Source organism: Alexandromys fortis, unplaced genomic scaffold, assembly GCF_014885135.2.
Source record: "Alexandromys fortis isolate MF-2015 unplaced genomic scaffold, M_Fortis_MF-2015_v1.1 scaffold_36, whole genome shotgun sequence".
Classification (NCBI taxonomy): domain Eukaryota; kingdom Metazoa; phylum Chordata; class Mammalia; order Rodentia; family Cricetidae; genus Alexandromys; species Alexandromys fortis.
In genome coordinates, this window is record NW_026067915.1 from 3,589,110 (window position 1) to 3,607,355 (window position 18,246).

An 18,246-nucleotide genomic window follows, 5' to 3' on the forward strand; every position below is an offset into this window, starting at 1 on the left:
AAGCAATCCTGAGATTGCTAGGTTGAGGCCCCCCCGGGACAAAAGGGGGTGGGGACAGTGATGGAAGGCAGAGCTTGGGAAAGAGAATCTAGTGGTAATGGTAGTGGGGAGGGTGGGAAGCCATGAGGATGAGCACGGGTGTGTAGAAAAATACGGAAAGCTCTTCTGCTATGGAACAGAGAAGCGTTGGCATATTCTTCTCCATGACATTCATGTGTTGATTCTTCTGGTGATTTGTTTCTGGCCCCAGCTTCTGGCAGGCTTCCTGTTCCCATAACCTGTCAAGTAGAGTGTCAAGGGAAGCTGGGAGGGAGAATTTCACAACTAGCTGCTTCCCTTTGATGTTGCCATTGGAGCCCAGAGTCCCTCCTCCACCAGTCAACCATTTGGGAAGTGAGGAAGATGTTCTCGGTAGTTCACAGGGGTGGGATGGGGGAGCTCCACTAAGGAAAGGTCCTCATATTCCAGCAGGACACTGGGCTGGGAGGTGTAGCTGCCCATGAAGAGGAGAGTGTGGGTATCTGGACAATTTGCTAAACCCAGGACACACCTCTGATGCAGCCACACCCCTGTGAGCTGAGCTCTCCAGAGCAATGGCTTTCTCTGAGAATTGGGTCAGCTTTGCAGCTTTCCTGGGCAAGATTCCAAACCCAGCAAGTCACAGAGCAGCCAGGAAGAATTATTACCTGCAGGGGGCGGGGGTGGGGCGAATAAGGGAAAGACAGGTGAGCTAGGAAGCCCTGTCCTTGAGTTTCTTTTTCCCGGGCCTCAGCAAAGATCCGTATGCAAGCACGCTAGCTAGCCCGGTGCCCACCTGTGCAGATGCTCCCCTTGCACATTTGAGATGGGGCAACCTTCTCACTGCACCATCCCGCAGAATCAGGTGTGCTGCCAGCTCAGGTCAGGCAGATTCCACTGAAGCCCCAGCCCGGGCCCTGCCTGAGAGGCTCCACCCTCTACCCTTCTTGCAAAGAGGAGGAAAATGTATATAAATTCCATTTGAGAATCCCTCTTCCCCACTCTGTCCCCCTAGGCTACAAACACAAGTTGCCGTTAGGCTTGTCTTGGCCCGAGGCAGGCCTGCCCACCCCAAAATATTCCTCTTGACTCTAGCTGCCTTAAGCTGGCCGCTTTCTCCAACTATCTCAGGAATGCTTGCTTGGCAAACATCTTGTTGGCTACCCCCCTCTAAGCACAGCGGAGCACAAGACTGGGTGGGACATACGGCCTTTCCCCTGATTTTGTAACTCAGAGCATATGGGCCTCTACCTACGCTTATTAAGTGTCTCCAAGGGTTTCCAAGAAGGCTGTCCGTGAAGGGAGGACACCTGGGAACTGCTTCTTTTGTCTTTGTCCCAAGACTCTTACCTTCTGCAGCTGGTGGGGACAATGGTGCGCTGCAGGCCCCAGCTTCTCTTTGTAAAGTGCACTTTAGCTCCACACATCTGTCGTTTTCTCCTTTGCTCAGACGCAATCAGTATCTGGAATGCAATGTTTAAAATTCAAGCAAAGCATATAGACATTTGGGGGGGGTTAGATTTTTACTTCTTTTATACGTATGCATGTTTTGCATGCATGTATGTATGAGCACCACGTGGGTGTCTAGTACCAGCATAGTTCAGAAGTGGGTGTCAGATCCGCTGGAACTGGAGTTGTAGATGGTTGTGAACCGCCAGGTGGGTGCTAGGAACCGATGGCACATCCTCTGCAAAAGCTACTTAGGACTCCCCACTTTTTTAAAGGGGAGCTTTATGAAAAACTTGACACATCCCTGGCTATTCAGCTTGAAAGGGTTTTTGTCCCTGCGCCTCTCTGCGCTGAGGGAAAGAGAGGAGGACCCGGCCAGTCAGCAACGGAAATCAGCACTGACTCAAAGTGGATGGGTCTGAGGAACAAATGCCACTGGAGCTCTTGCGGGGCGGGGAGGAGAGAGTCAGAGCAGCCTTACTTAAGAAGGGGTCTCCTGGGGAGGTAGAAGGGTCCACCTTTAACCCCAGCACTTGGGAGGCAAAGGCAGACCGATGTCAATGAGTTCGAGGCCCACCTGGTCTACAGACTGTTTCAGCACAGCCAGAACTGTTGCACAGAGAAACCCTGTCTCGAAAAACCAAAGGGGAAAAAAAGGATCCAAAAGACAGGGGAGACATTTCACGCTGAGGTCGAAGAGCAAGATTCAGCGCGCAGCGAAGCGGACAGGAAAGAGGGTTTCTGAGTGTAGGAGAGGTGGAAAAGATACTGAAATTGGGGACAGGTAGGTGGAAGCAGATACTCCCTGTGCTTGCCTTCTTCGGTTAGGGAGCCCGGATTCAGGTGACCACGAAAAGAGACCTGGCTTCATCAGCTATGCTCTAGGTAAACTGCTTAAACTCTCCCTGAGCCTTGGTTTCCTATTTATTTATTATAGTGATGATGAAAAAACACTATCAGAGGGTGACTGGAATCGGACGGCCGAGTGAAATGTGGGTGGTGACCCGCCGCGTGCTTGGCTTAAAGCTGAGTGGAGCTGGACTTAGTGGAGGGTGATTTATTTGGGTAGTGGGTCAAAGCCACCAAATTTTCAACCCAGATTCACACTTCCTGTAGAGGCAGGATCTAAAAGAGCTGTCGAAGGTGTTTGTAAACAATAAACGTGCAATTCAAAGTTTGCCGCTGGGGGGTGAAATAGTAGAGGTTAGGAAAGAAGCTGGGTAACTGCAAGCTGAAGCGTCGGTTCGCCTGCAGCACAGTCAAAGCTGGGCGGATGTGGAATGCTTCGCAATCCTCCCGCCAGCTCCAAAACGCCAGAGACCCCTCCCTCAGCCACCAGAGGGGCGTGCGAGGCTCTTCCCTGGAAGTCGTCCCTCCGTGCCTGTAGGAATGACAAGTAAGAACCGGGCGCCGGACAGTGGTGGGACGATCTTGGGCTGAGTTGGTTAAGACACCCCCAACAACAACTAGGACAGTAAGACAGGGGGCAGAGAACGCAGCACAGCCGCCAGAGCCCAGGGTGGCGAGGGGACAAGGCTGAGGCCAGCCCAGCGGCCAGCCGCAGAGCCGCCTCCCGGGAGGAAGGCGGGGGCCGGGACGGGGAGCGGGAGGAGGCGGAGGGCGGAGGAGGGCGGCGCGCTGAGAGGTTATTTGTGGTTCGCTTTGATCCCGAGGGGGAACCTGAAACTCTCACATTCCTGGCATAGCAGCCGCCTCCAGCGCGGGCTGACCCAGGGGCTGCGCACTGGAGCGCTAGCAGCCAGAACGTCGGCGCCACCGGCGAGTGCGCACCTCTACTACCGAACCGACCTAAAGCCGAACTCGGTCTGCGCGCGCCGGCAGCCGCGGGCCGCAGCGGTAAGAAAGGTGCCCGGCTCTCCGGGCAGCTCGCGAGGCCAGCGGGGACGCTTCCCAGCGGCACCCCGATACCGCGGTCTGTCCGGCCTTTTCTGGAATTCGGAGCTGGCGAGAACGAGCCTCTCCGGGAGCGGGAAGGGGAGGCGGTGCACCCTTTCGAGGATCGATCCCAGGCGTCTGTCTAGTCCAGGGAACCCCGCGGTATGCGCTTTGGAGGGGGTTTGTCGCACCGGCTCTCCGATCCACTGGGGCTGGAGGAGGGACAGAGGATCGATGTTTGGGGGTGTGAGTCTTGCGATTGGGGCAAGTGGAAAAGGGCTGTAGGCATATCTTGCCGAATGCAGGGTCGAGGTGACTGCTTTGTCTAGATTGGGGATACAGGTGGCTTTTACCCTCAGCTAGCTCAAGAATTCCTCTTTGTCTTCCTTGGAAAATCCTCTCCGGAGCCACGAACTGGCTCTCACTTAGAAAGAATGCAGCCTGCTGTCCAGCCCGGTGACGTCAGCGCTGGAGTATTTGGAAAACAAAGAGGTCTGGGGAGGGAGGCGGACCCGGATGCTTAAAGACCTCTCGCGGTTGTGGGTTTTGCTTTCCCGAGGCACTCGGGCAATCGTCGTTGCTAGTGGTCCGCCTCGGGTCGAGCTGGAGCCGTGGCCTGGCTAACTTAGCTTTGGTTCCTTTTGCTAGAGGGAACCCAGGCCAAGACCAGAAACGCGTGTTTGCTTAGGAAGGTAGTTTTCCGTGTGCAGAGCGCCAGAGCAGCCCAGGTGCAACGCCCGGGTAAGGAAGCTGGTTTTTAGTAAGGGCTCACCTAGAGGTTTTTGAAAGATTGTGCATCTAGGGGATTAGATTGGGACCAGTGTGCGATGAAAGGCCTCGGAAATGTTCCTTGCTCCGGGTGCCCGGCTCATACTTGGCACGCCTGGAATCTGTAGCGAAGGCTCCGCATTCCTTCTAGCCGCTCCCGGATCCTCCTTAGCGGTTGTCAGCCCAGACCGTGATTAACCTAGGAAATACCGCGAAGAAGAAAGCTGCGTGCGGGTAGACTCCTGAAGTCTTACACACTGTAGGGTGCAGTGCGGGGAGGATTAGGTGCTGGGGAGAATGAGTGCATAGGTGACCTCGGGACTCACTTCCTTCCCCCAGCTCTGCCAACCTACCGTTCCCAAACTGAGGCCGGGCACATTTCCTTGGTTTCCCCTTTACCTCATTGCGCCATCAATTGGGCTCAGGTGGTTGTTTCTAATGTCAAGAGAGATGCAGAGGGACGGTCCCCTGTGTACCTAGGGTACAAGGAGGGGCTTTTCGGAGTAGCAGATGTGTGTGCCAAGAAAGGAGGATGATCCTAAAACCTAGGATGTTTCTCTGGCTCCAGTTACTGCGAGTGCACTTCTGCCCTCCTCACAAGACCATTGTCCTGTTGTTGGCTTTCTTTAGCCGCCTTTGCCAATTCACAGGCAGCTTCTCCTGCCTGCTCACCTTGCGGAATGACTGCTAAGGTCAGCCATGACAAGGAGACTCGGATTTATTTTATAAGGCAGCCTTTGAAGAAGCTGGGCTCAGGGTCTCTCTCCCAGGGACTGTCTGCTTCCAGGAAGAGAAGCAGGTGAAGGGTGGTGGACTACCTATGGCTCAAACATCTTCGTTCTCAAGATCATGGGGGTCAGTGGCTTAGAGCTTCTTCCTACCGGGCTGCATCCATTCTTTGCCATCTGCTAGTAAACTGGGGTCTAGACTGCTATGTGGTTGAATTTGATGGAGGCTTGTCCTAGAGTCATTCATTGAGACTGGTGGGTGTAGCGGCTGACTGCAGGGGACCATGGTCCCTATTAGATAACCTTTCTGGTTTTCTATTGTATTTCTGTAGAATCAGTTAAGTCCCCATTAATGTCATTACGACGATAAGCATTTGCCAAGGATTTATAGCACACCAGGCACTCAGCTTCTCGAAGAAGCACTCTGTATCTATATATTTTAATAGACAAACTGAGGATCAGAGGTTCAGTAGCTAAACTTAATAAATGGCCGGCCACATTGGCACTTGCATCTGGGCCTGTGTAAAACCACCTTTTCTCAAGCAGTGTTATGGCAAGCGTCCCCTCCCTCTTATGTGCTTCCATTGATTGCTGTCCTTTCTCTTAGGTGCTCAAGGACCAGGTGCCTGCTGGCCATTGTCTAGGCAAGAGTGTGCAAGCCAGAGAAGCATGAGGACACTGGAAGACTCCTCAGGGACAGTCCTGCACCGCCTCATCCAGGAGCAGCTGCGCTACGGCAACCTGACAGAGACCCGAACGCTCCTGGCCATCCAGCAACAGGCCCTGAGGGGTGGGGCTGGAGCTGGGGGCACAGGGAGCCCCCAGGCCTCCCTGGAGATTGGAGCACCTGAGGACAGTCAGGTGCTACAGCAGGCCACCAGGCAGGAGCCCCAGGGCCAGGAGCATCAAGGTGGAGAGACCCATCTGGCAGAGAACAGGCTATACCGGCTGTGCCCACAGCCCAGCAAGGGAGAAGAGCTGCCCACCTATGAGGAGGCCAAAGCCTACTCCCAGTACTACGCAGCGCAGCAGGCAGGACCCCGGCCCCATGTTGGGGACCGAGATCCTAGAGGGGCATCAGGAGGCAGCCGGCGGCAGGATGAGGCTCTGCGCGAGTTGAGGCACGGCCATGTACGCTCCTTGAGTGAACGACTTCTGCAGTTGTCCCTGGAAAGAAATGGTGCTCGGGCCCCCAGCCACATGAGTTCTTCACACAGCTTCCCTCAGCTGGCCCGCAGCCAGCAGGGTCCCCAACCCCGAGGACCCCCATCTGAGGGACCAGAGCCCCGTGGGCCCCCACCTCAGTACCCACACGCTGCACTGGCTCATGAGACTGTGGCTGTCGCTGACCCACGATACCGTCCTCGAAGCAGCCCACACTTTCAGCACGCGGAAGTCAGGTGACTACCCCACCCTGGATTTCTTCTAGTCCATTCTCCCAGGAGAACCCCAAGGTCATATACCTTGGGTCCTAGCTTACGTGATTCCAATTCTCCTGCACCCACACCAGCTCCTAGGGCTGTCTGCTTTTGATGAGGGCTGGAGGATAAGGGGACTTAGCTAGCTGACTTACAAAGTTAGCTGCCAGTCCTGGTAGCACACTTAGGCCAGGCTGGAGCTATACAGCAAGACTTTCCAAAACAAACAACGAACAAACAAAAAAACCCTGACATCATTGCTTTAACTCGGAATGTAGATACATTGTCTATAGCAAGTAAGGAGGGTCCCCAGTGGCTGGGAATGGGGTTTGAAGGTGATATATTTTTTTTTAGAGAGAACTAACAAAAGACAGTGGGAATCCCTGCCAAACTACTCCCAAGATAAGTAGGCCAAAGGTGGGACTTCCTGGAGGTTTTTAAAGGAAAAATGGACTTTGTTGTTGTCATTGAGAGGTGCTGCTCCTGAGGCTGAAAGAACTAGGCGGCCACCTGTCGCAGCTGCCTTGTCTACTAGTGAATTTCTTACTGTGTTTTCCCTTCTACTAGTCTGTCAGCTTGAGGATTCCGGGCCTAGGTGAGCCTTTGTGTGTAGACTCAGGCTGCTGTTGGATCAGGGTAGTGACTTGGGTTAACCGAGTGTGAAGTCCTGGGTGTGTGTGTGAGATGGACTTTTAAAAGAGGCACATCACAATACCAGCCATAGCGAATGGGTCCAAAGAGACAGGGTGGAAGCTGGGGGCACAATGAGTGCAAGCAGGAAGCCGGATCAGCGATTGGCACGGGAGTTCAGGTTCCTAGAAACCAAGGGGCTGCCTGAGTCAGCTGACCCTTCACCTTTATTTTTTGGAGCTCGCTGTGTAGATTATGTTGGCCTTAAACATTTCCAACTGTCTCTGCCCCCCAGGTGCTGGGATTAAAGGCACGTTCCACCAAGCCCCTCATCTTTTCTATATAAACACCATCATGGTGAAGTGGGGTTCCAGGAAGTTTTACCAGGGGACCCAAGAATTTGCAGACCCTGGTCAAAGTCTGGCTCACTTCACACCTGCTGATTCTTCCTTTTGTCACTCTGATCCCCACCAGTTATTTTTCTTTACTCTGGAAAAGAGCGGTGGCCCTGGCCTGGGGGAGCCAGTGGATGGAGCCTCGTGGGTTGACTCGGCCTCCACACTCCAGACACCCACCTTATCTCCCTCCTCATGGCAGTTCAGGAAGAATTTCTTCTTTTGGACCAGCCCTATTGAACCCTGTCAGGAAAAGATAATATCCAGGCAAGGAAGTGGACTGTTTGCTGGAGAACAAAAAAAAATGGGGAGGGGGGAAATGGGCAACGGCAGAACCAAGAGCAGAGAGAGCAAGTGTGAGCGGAAAGGAGTCTCCATTCTTGGGGCTAAATCATTCCCAAAGAATGCCGGTTGTGTCCGGCTGGCCTGTCAGGGCGGGGGTTTGCTGAGGGGAGAATGGCAGTTTTCTGAGGCCACCCTTAGAGGGACCACACTTACCAACAAGATAGTTAGTCAGCCCAGTGACCGCCCTCTAACCTGCTCTCTTGGAGGCTTTTCCTCAGCTAACCGGATGAGGAGTCAAAAACAGGGGAGCACTGGGGACGTGTAATAGACCCAGAGGTGAAATCTGACTTTGAGGTGTCTTCTAGGACCTAGAAATTTCTTAGGACAACTGAGGTAGTCATGGCACTTGGAGTCACATGACCCCAGAAAGGCCTTCTCGCTACCCATGTCTCTCTTGACATGGAGTCGGAGGATGTAGTACTATAGGTATATACCATACCTACGCCAGGGGCCAGTGGAACACTGTCCTTAGCTCTGCTGCTGAGCTAATCCAGGGGTGGCCCCTTGTTCCGAAGTGCCCGCCAACAGAGGTGGACTAAACTGTTATGGGTGCCTGTTGTCTGCTGGCCTTTCTGTCAGGCCTCACTTTGTGATTTAGCAGGCAGAGGTGGCGTGACCCTGGGCAGGCCAGCAGCTGGGGCTGAAATCTGCCCCTGTTTGTCTGACCGAGCTCAGGCTCAGCCACCTGCTTCCCTGCTCTAATCTTAGCTGGAGTCTTGGAAAAGAATTTCGTAGCTGGGGGTAGCAGGACCCTGAAAGAAGGAGGAGAAAATTCGAGTGAGCTGCTTTAGTTGACTTGACCAGAATGCAGCCGCTAGGCCTGCAGAGCTGTGTGGGTTCCATCCCAAAGAACCTTGTGTCAATTGGAAAGGTGAAGGGTGCATTTTATAAGATACTTTGTTTAAGCTGTGTGCGTGCTTAGGATGCCCAGGGTTGCTTGGGATGATCCCTCAGGCCTTAGCCACAATGGGGCAACTGAACCGAACGAGCGTCCGGAAGCTGCAGCACAGCACACCCCACACCGGTCTTGCTCTCTGACCCCTTTGAGTTTCAACACAGATACCATGTGGCATTGGCCCTCCCCACTGGTGGCTGCCAGACACTGGGGAGGCTCAGTCATTGGCAATAGGAATAGCCAGGGTGTGTGGGTGTGTCAGTCTCTGACCTTTGCCTCTTCTTTTCCAGGATCCTCCAGGCCCAGGTACCCCCAGTGTTCCTCCAGCAGCAGCAGTACCAGTACTTGCAGCAGCCCCAGGAGCACTCCCCACCCCTTCATCCAGCCGCTCTAAGCCATGGTCCCCCAAGCCCCTTCAGTCCACCTGCAGTGGAGGGACCAGCAAGTTCCCAGGCCACCGCGGGCAGTGCCCACCTGGTCCAGATGGAGACGGTACTGAGGGAGAACGCCAGGCTGCAGAGGGACAACGAGAGGTTGCAGAGAGAGCTGGAGAGCTCTGCCGAGAAGGCCAGCCGCATAGAGAAGGTAGAGACTCCTAGGGGCTTTGGGACACAGAGGAGGCGGGAAAGCCTGTCAGACTGCTTCCTGCACCAAATTCTGTCCCATGTCGCCCCCCCACACACACACCCAAAGCTCACTCCAGACAGCTGAGGGAACAGCCAGGAGGTTTGCCCTGGTGCCTGAGCAGTTGCTGGCCAGGGGTGGTTAGAAAGAACTCATTCACTAGTTCTCCCGCACACTTGCACCCTCGCCCTGCACAACCCCTCCTGTGGACACCTCCCACAGAGAACCCTTTGTGCACCCACACAACAGCCAGTCTGTTCCAGGCCAGCCCTGGCCAAAGAGAAAGCCCCTCCTCTTAGGGAAAAGAAAAAGCAGCAGGAGTTGGCATAGCAAGCCAGCTAGGAGCACGTGTAAGACCTGTGGCTTCCAAGTGGGAGGGGCAGCCACATGCTGTGGTCAGAGGCAGCTCAGACTGGGGTCTGGCGCCCCCTTCCTTGGTGAAGCCTGGCCAGCTGTGTGCTAAGGTTCAGCTTTAGCAATAGCCTCAGGCCTCCCAGTACTGTGTATCCACAATGTTCTAGATAGGCTGAACCACCTCAAATATGCTCATCCCTGTCCTTGGCACTCAGATTATCAGACAATGTTAGGCAGAAACAGAACGCCTCTTATAAACATTGGGCGTGGGGCAGGCTGGAGGTAGCCCCCTTTGAAGAGCTTCTAGCGCTGGGTCCAGGCAACATCTTGTTCTTCCTTAGGAAGGCTGTCTGTCCCAGTGTTCTTACCCTACCTATGAGGTTGCCGATACTTTGATTACCCCACTAGAGCCACTGGCCTCATTCACTCCCTGGGACCCTTCCTGTCATTCAGCTCGTTGTCTGTCTTTTGCAGCTGGAAAGTGAAATTCAGCGACTTTCTGAGGCCCACGAGAGCCTGATGAGGACCTCTTCCAAGCGTGAGGCCCTGGAGAAGACGATGAGGAACAAGATGGATAGCGAGATGAGGCGGTTGCAGGACTTCAACCGCGATCTTAGAGGTGAGAAACTAGGCTTGTGTGTTTGGAAGCTGGGAGGACTTTGAGGGATCTGTTTTGGGGGGAAATTCAGAATCTCTGTTCTGTGCTGTAGAGGCCCCCCCATGAGTCCCCATCTTTGGGCCCTGGTCTGAGTTGGGACTTCTTTCTAAGCCCATCCCTAGCTTGGAAGATGTGGACTCACAGTTAGGACCCCAGGATAAACTCCCAGACTGGCAACATTCCTTGATATCAAAACATCTCTTTATTTGAAACAGAGAGATTGGAATCTGCAAATCGCCACCTGGCAAGCAAGACACAGGAAGCCCAGGCGGGCAGTCAGGACATGGTGGCCAAGCTGCTTGCTCAGAGTGAGTAGGGGACCTGCTAAGAAACCTAGCTGGGTGTACAGGCAATGGGACCACTGTGACCCAATCCATTCCCCTTGAGGTTTAACCCGCTTCCTTGCGGAGTGGCACTTACGGAACAGGTTTACTGAATGGCTGCTGTGGGGAAGAGTGGTTTCCAAAGATGAACAAGGACTAGGGAGCTGTGTCGGGCTGAGCCACACAGTACTGACCCTCGGTATAGCTTTGGTCCCTCCTGCAGGGAGGCCAGGAAAGCCCTGGCGGTAGAGGATAATTAGGGAGATTTGGAGTTTCCTAGGAATGCCAGGCAGCGGGAAGGCTGGGGATACCAGAAGTTGGAGGGCAGGGGGGAACTGGGATAGCCACCCTGGAGGGTCCTGGGATGGCCACAATTGGGTCAACAGCTACAGTCTAAAGGAAGCATTCAGGCTTCCCTGTAAACAGGGAGGCCCAGGCATCCTGGAGGCTTTATAGACTGTCATTCATTCCTTCAATAGTGGGACTGAACTAAGCACTGGGCAGAGGGGTGGGAACTCACCCAGAACATGGCAGGGAGGCAGGAACAGGTTCCCACAGGTTTGGGGGGGGGGGTGTTCACGATCCTGGAGACTGGTGATTAGGAAGCCCCTGGTGGCCTGGGAAAAATCTCCGAGAACAGCAGAAGGACGCTGTAGGGAAGGAGGTGTCAGACACTGGGGGAATGACAGGCTTGTAGGAAAGAAGGGTCGTAGGAAGGAGATTTTTGAGAGTCCTTTAAGGGGTGTCCAGAGAAGGGAAACAGCTCCTGGCAGTGCCCCCTTCTTGTTCAAGGACTTAGAGCTCTGGAGTGCTTGCTAATCAGCCTTTGGCTCAGATTGAGCAAGACTTGGGTTATCCACTACTACCTTTCAAAATGAGGTGACGGTGGCTAAAGGTCTCTGGAACGGAGGTGAAGGGGAAGGAGGTGTGGCGCCTCGGGGTTGCCCTTGGGAGCCTGCAGAGGACCCACAGCTAGGGGAAGGGAGATTGGGGGTGCTCCGGTGGGAAGGGCGGCTTTTGGGCCCAGGCTCTGGAGAAGAAAGGAAGTCTTAGGGAGGGTTTCTGGAAGCCCTCAGAGGGGGAGGGGGCAGAAGCAGCCGGGAGGCGTTTCCGCTCCCCGGGGAGCGAGCTAGCGCCAGGCTGTTCTTGGCTTCTTGCTGGAGCCATTAATCTCGCAGCCGCGGGTGACCTGGATGCCTGGCATTCCAGAGCCGCTGGGCTGTTCCGCTCCCGGCCGGTCCCCCTCCGTTCCCTCCCAAGTGTGCCTGACAGTGGCGCCCTTCGGCCCCGGCGGCGCCCAGCCCTTGGCTTTGGGAGGAGAGAGGGTGAACACAAAGGGTGCCTGGGACCTGAATGTGGGGAGCCTGCTAAGCAGGCTTAGCCTTCCATCCCCTACCAAGGTATCGCCGCCGAAATTGTACAAGGCTTCCTAAAGCAAAAAAGTGGATCCACAGCCCCAGGACTCCAGAGAAATAGGCAGCCACACTTAGTCGACCAGCAAGAGACTCCCAAGGGGGGGGGGCGGGGCGCGTGCTTTGAGGTGGTTGTAGGCCTAGAGCATCACTTAGAAAAACCTTGGCCTAGCTAGAGGAGAGTTTCTCTGAGCAGAGCTCCTCCAAGCGACTAGCAAAGCGGTCAGGGATAGCTGGAATCTCGGAGTCTTTGGACCAGTGTCGTTGTCCCTGTGCTGCGGGGTTGGAATTCTCTTGTGTGCCTGCCAGCCTACTTGTGGCTCCCCAAACCATGTAAAGACGGGGGTACTGAACAGGAGATCCTCCAGTCTGCAGGCTGCACTCCAGAGCAGACACTTAGGGCAAGAACTACACGTACAGTCAGATAGCTGGAGCTTCTCAGTCAGCCATTTGGTTCCTGTGTTTCTTTCTCTGTAATCAGGAGCCGCAAATCCTACCTGGAGATTGAGTGGGATAAGATGTGAAATGTGCCTGCCCCCTTCTTCCTGCTTGAACAATGACCTTGTTATAGTACCCTAATCTTTAAAGGGTTGGCTCAGTTCCTGCCTGACGAGTCTCCAGTCGTCTTGAAGCTTAAGGAAAACTGCATATATTTTGGTGATGACCTCGCCTAAGCTAAGTCGAGCAGTGTCCCAGCTGAGAGGCCATTTAGCTTAGTTGTTACAGCAAGGGTCACAGCAAGGCTCTGAGTGTTTACTCTTAACGTGCATCTCACTGAAGTGCTATACACAATTCCCAGGAATGTCGAGGGAGGGTGAGCAGCAGTTGTCGGTCCTAAGCCCAGTGGTGGGTAAGTGTGGCCAGCATCACTAATCGCTCCTCAATGTCTCCCCCACAGACTATGAGCAGCAGCAGGAACAGGAGAAACTAGAGCGGGAGATGGCACTGCTGCGTGGTGCCATCGAGGACCAGCGGCGACGTGCTGAACTGCTGGAGCAGGCTCTGGGCAATGCACAAAGCCGGGCTGCTCGGGCTGAGGAGGAGCTCCGCAAGAAGCAGGCCTATGTGGAGAAAGTGGAACGGCTGCAGCAGGCACTGGGACAGTTGCAGGCTGCCTGTGAGAAGCGGGAGCAGCTGGAGCTGCGTCTGCGCACGCGCCTGGAGCAGGAACTCAAAGCCCTTCGTACGCAGCAGGTGAGCCCAGAAGAGCTGGGCAGAATCCAAGGCATCCCTGGTCTCTATTCTTTGTCCCCTGGGAAAGATGATTGCTCCATGTGCCCCTTGGCTGCTTGGCCCCTCTCAATCACCTTGGATAGCAAAGGCTATGCCATGTGGCCTATGTTTAGATTTAGAGGACTTGATGGGTCTTACCTTGACAGTAACAGAAATTGGGACCTCCTTACCAGATTGTGGTCACTAATAATTTTCATGCAGAAGACTGAACCACACTCACCTATCTTCCCAAGATAGGAAGCGGACATCCAAGCCCTGAGTCTGTGCTATGTATTTGAACATAAACATTTCTTGTTGTTTACAAACCAGATAGAGTTCTGTCTCCACACCCAACCTTACCCTGTCATTGAAGTAGGGGGACCAAAACTTAGTTGTCCCAATGTGATTATTGCTCATATTCCCATTCCTACTTCAGAAAATTGCTTTTTTTTTTTTTGGTCGTACGTGCCCTTATGTCCCTGGCTACCATAAATTGGGAGAGAATGTGAGGAGCTTTGTTATCCGCTGTATCTCTGGGTGGAAGTAGGAAACAGGGAGAGTGTGCGCTGCAAATGACTGAACAAGGTGTTGATGTGTTAAGGTCTTCCTGGAAGCATGGGGCCGCAGTCCCACACACCCCAGCTTTATTCTTGACCGTGATATTCCTTGCTCTGCAGAGACAGGCAGGCACCCTCCCTGGTGGTGGTGGCAGCAATGGTGGGTCTGCTGAGCTCAGTGCCCTGCGGCTGTCAGAACAACTGAGAGAGAAGGAAGAACAGATCCTGGCTCTAGAGGCTGACATGACCAAGTGGGAACAAAAGTATCTGGAGGAACGGGCCATGCGGCAATTTGCCATGGATGCTGCTGCCACGGCGGCTGCACAGCGTGACTCCACTCTCATCAGGCACTCCCCACAGCCCTCGCCCAGCAGCAGTTTCAACGAAGGCCTGCTGGCAGGCAACCACAGGCACCAAGAGATGGAGAGCAGGTACTATAGGGTCAGGCCAGGGACAAATGGGGGGAGAAGGGGTGGGGTGGTGGTAGCCAGTCTCTGCCCAGTCCTTTGTCCCTGGACTGGGACAAAGGCTCCACCCTCAGCAGCTCAGAATGTTTGGCATTCCAGAAATTATAAACAGTTGTTTCCCTGAGTGAATCCCTCCGGTGCTCAGGCTGGAGGTGGGTGGGTACCATGCAAGGTCTGGCCACTGCGGGTCCTCACTACGGGACCTGACTCTTACAATGAAATGGGCTCAGAGAACATCAGTCTCAGAGCATTAATAATGTTATGCAGTGCCCCTCACAAGGGCAATAGGTCCTACCTGGCTCAGGGAGGGATGTCTGAGTTTCCTTCCAGCTTCTGCGAGCTGGGTACAATGAAGGGGCTGAATCTATAGGTCTGACCCTGGCCTCTCCCGCAGGTTAAAGGTGCTCCATGCCCAGATCCTGGAGAAGGATGCCGTGATCAAGGTCCTTCAGCAGCGCTCCAGGAAAGACCCTGGCAAGGCTACCCAAGGCACCCTGCGGCCTGCCAAATCTGTGCCGTCCATCTTCGCAGCTGCAGTGGGAGTCCAGGGCTGGCAAGGGCTCTCATCCAGCGAGCGGCAAACCGATGCACCTGCCCGACCGACAGTAGGTATGAGGATGCTTGCGGTGGGGCGGGGAGGAAGAAGGAACCTTTAACAGCACCTTCCCAGACTCTCAGAATACATGCCTACTGAAACCAGGGCTTCCTGACCCCTCTTCTAGGGGACCTGGTTACTTGGGCTCCCATGACCCTGAAACTCATAGGGGCCCTGCTAATAAAAAGTGGATACTGGGCCTCCAGCTGCTTACAGAGAAATGTAGGCAAGTCTCTACTGTTCCTAAGCAAATACTAAGAAGTCCTAGATTTCAGCTACAAAGAAGGGGTGCCAAGCATCAATGCCTAATTTGATCCCACTTATTCCCATTTCAAAAAGGGAGCCTTTCGTTTTACTATACACCTTGCAAATTAAGAGCAGCTCAGTCCAGCGAGTTTGCTGATGTCCTTCATTGGGGACCTTGTCCCCTACATCAAGCTGTATCCACCAACCTCCTTTCCTTTCCATAGACCGGGTACCAGCAGAGGAGCCCCCAGCCACAGCTCCTCTTCTCCCGACCCACACCAAACACGGGAGCAGAGATGGGAGCACCCAGACCGATGGCCCTGCAGAAGGCACCTCTGCCTGCTTAGCCTCAGAATCCGAGAGCCTCCTGGGGTGCAGCAGTAGCCAAAGGACAGCCTCTCTGGGTAAGCACCCCACTTCCCCCTAGCCTGTGTGTTAGTTAGATGGGGGCTGAGGACACAGTAGGTGTGAACTGGAATATGTGTTTTTCCCCAAATTCATCCACCACGGGTAGCCCCACCGTGTGAACTAAGGGTCATGGGAGGCGTGAAACCCTCAGTGGGAGGCAGACCTATAATTCAGAAAGAAAGCACCCCATCAGAAGGCGCTGTACCTCCTCCCTAGTTTTCCTCACATACCTCCTGCCTGTCCATATAGCTAAGATGATGGAGCTAGGCATCTTGGGTTGGGAAGCTATTGGAAGAGCTCAGAAAAGAGGACCTTGAAGAAGCCTGTTCCCTTTCTTGTTCCCATCCCCCTTGCGTAGCTGCCTGTGTGTGCCTCATGATCTCAGAAAACCACAGGCATGACAAAAATGCTTCTAACCCTGGGGGCACCCCTCAACTGATCACTCTAGCCAGTTGAGAGTCTAAACACAGGCATACTTCCTCAGCCCTCTAGGTCCCCGCTGAGGGGAGGGAGCACAGCATTGTGCTTAGTTGACCAAGTTTAGAGGAACCTAAAGACTGGGACAACTTAGGGGAGGGATCCTGTCTTTAAAATATGTTGGGAGTGGAAAAGAAAGAGTGGATAATACTCACAGACTAGACCTGTTGTTTTCTTGCCTTTCTCCAGACTCTGTGGCTGCAACCAAAGTTCAGGACCTGTCAGACATGGTGGAAATACTGATCTGAAACAAAGAGGTGAGGCCTTGGGGACCCTGACTCCTGGCCTCCCCCTGCCATTCCAGCCGTCAAGGGCTGCGCCTCACTTTCTCCAACCATAGACGGTGTGGTGCATGACGCCCAGACACTAGCACTACAGGGGACCTAGAAAAGTCTGCACCCCCAGAAGATTGCTTCTTGGCCCATATTCCTCCCATGCCCATGGGGAAGGAAGAGCCAGATTTCCCCTGCTGCCCAAGGTCTATTGCTGGAGCAGAAAGAGCTGAGCCCCGTCCGTCCTGCCCAGTTGCATTCAGGCATGAAAGGAAAGGGGAGTAGATTCTGATTCCCAAGGATGGCTGGGCACATCCGGTGGTCTGCTGGGGTAACCAGGCCAGCCCTGGTGTACGTGGTTAAGCACGCTCCCAGCCAACCCCCTCTGCTCTTCACTTTCTCATTGCCTTCTTCGGATTGCTAAGACTCGAATCTTTGGGGAAGCTACTAGGAATGTGAGTCTTTTGGGAGCCACCAACGCGCCTCTCACTTGGAATAGGTTAGGTTAGGGGCCATTTGAGGGGTCTGCAGAACATTGTGTTTTGTACATAATTCTCCCTCCTTGGGAACAGAAGACTAAGCATGCTGGTTCAGATTCTCCTTCCAGGGCTGTGCTGCCTGGCCCTGCTACCACAGTTCTTGAAACATCTGACAGGTCTACCAGACGTTTCTCTGCCTCCAGTTCTTGGCCATGGAGTTTGATACTGGTTGCCTTTCCTCCATTTTAAACCCCTGTGCTGAATGCCTGTGGGGCTCTTGTCACCAGCCTTTCTGAATGGCTCCACAGCTCCTGTCCCTGCGACATCCTGTCCGTCGGTTATAAACTGAGCCAGATACAATGAGCCGCCACGTATGGACACCTGTCATGCCCAACACCAGGTTCTCTTTGAAGAAACTGGAGAAGTCGTTCTCTAAAACGCATTAGTTCCCACCGGCAGGGACTGGGAGAGGAAGCTGTGCTGTTGAAAAGACAGAAGTCCTCGGTGTGTTGTGTCCCATCACAAAATGGCACCCACGAGGCTGGCTCCTCGAGTTTCTGGTGCCCCAGCCCCGAAGCAGGGCCAGCTACCCGGAACTGGGTAAAGCATCCCACTTGGCAGCCTACCAGCAGCAGTGACTGTGACTTTGACTTTGGTCTTAAAGTAACCCCCATCCGGCTCAGAACGCGCCATGGGTGGACTTCAGAGCTTTTGTGTTTCCTCCTTGAACCTTTGGTTGTTTTGTTTGTTTTCCTTTCACTGTTTTCAAGTTCTGTTTGTTGTTTCATTCCCATGGTTCTCTGAGTTTCCTTTTTAAACATTTGCATTTGCTGGGCAATTGCATATTTTTTTAATCCCCCTACCCCTATGTAAATGCTGAAAAATACATCTGGTTCATGTGCATTGTTTACAAAGATAAAAGTTAAAAAAAAAAAAGAGGAAGGGAGAAAAGGCAAAAAAAAATTGTGAAAGTTAAAAAAAACATCTTAATATATTTTGGATTAATATTTGGTATTTCTTTTTTTTAAAGTATTTTTTGTTGCTGTGAACGTTTTCTGCCAAAGACCATGACGTGTGTCTGTGTTTAAGTTATCATGAATATTTAAAGTGTAAACATGGCTGTTTTGTTACGCCACCCTGTACCAGGATTGCTGCTGCAGTCCACTGGGTATGACAGTATTTTAATAAAAAAAACTTATAAGGAGATATGTTTATCCATTTATTTATCGGCTAGGACACTGTCTAGGCCTGAGTCTTCCACCTCACCCTCCCTGCTGGATTTACAGGCGCACGTGGGCTCCAGCTCCAAGACTGGTTATTTGCAAGGATGAGAAAAGGAAGGAGGACGATTTTTAAAGGGTCACCCATACCCACTCTCTTCAGGAACAAGCGACAAGTGCCCCTGGAGGTTTTCTGAACTGGCAATAAGTACAATTGACTTGCCGTGGCTAGCGCATCTCCACACATGCGCTTTCAGAGACGGTCTAGGAGGATGGAAAGGGTGTGGCAGATGCCTGCCTCTCCGGGCAACTGTCCTAACCAATTCTGATTTCGGAGATTGCATAGTAGGAGTGAGTGCACAGGTGTTGGAACATGACCCGCTCTATTTCTCACTCAGCA

General features: G+C 53.5%; 1 protein-coding gene across 4 annotated transcripts; it reads left to right on the forward strand.

The window, feature by feature from the left end:
- Positions 1–2,717: 2,717 nt before the first annotated feature.
- On the forward strand, positions 2,718–17,832 carry Amotl2 (angiomotin like 2). Of its 4 annotated transcripts, none has more exons than XM_050139440.1 (10): positions 2,718–2,863; positions 5,467–6,259; positions 8,833–9,127; positions 9,995–10,139; positions 10,394–10,486; positions 12,812–13,107; positions 13,803–14,113; positions 14,544–14,758; positions 15,215–15,394; positions 16,065–17,832. In XM_050139440.1, the coding sequence occupies exons 1-10, from the start codon at positions 2,857–2,859 to the stop codon at positions 16,121–16,123; spliced, it is 2,394 nt and encodes a 797-aa protein (XP_049995397.1). In that variant the 5' UTR covers positions 2,718–2,856; the 3' UTR covers positions 16,124–17,832. The 4 variants fall into 4 exon arrangements, with proteins under 4 accessions (XP_049995397.1, XP_049995398.1, XP_049995401.1 ...); XM_050139441.1 differs by lacking the exon at positions 2,718–2,863 and adding an exon at positions 3,144–3,324; XM_050139444.1 differs by lacking the exon at positions 2,718–2,863 and adding an exon at positions 3,360–3,525.
- Positions 17,833–18,246: the final 414 nt, after the last annotated feature.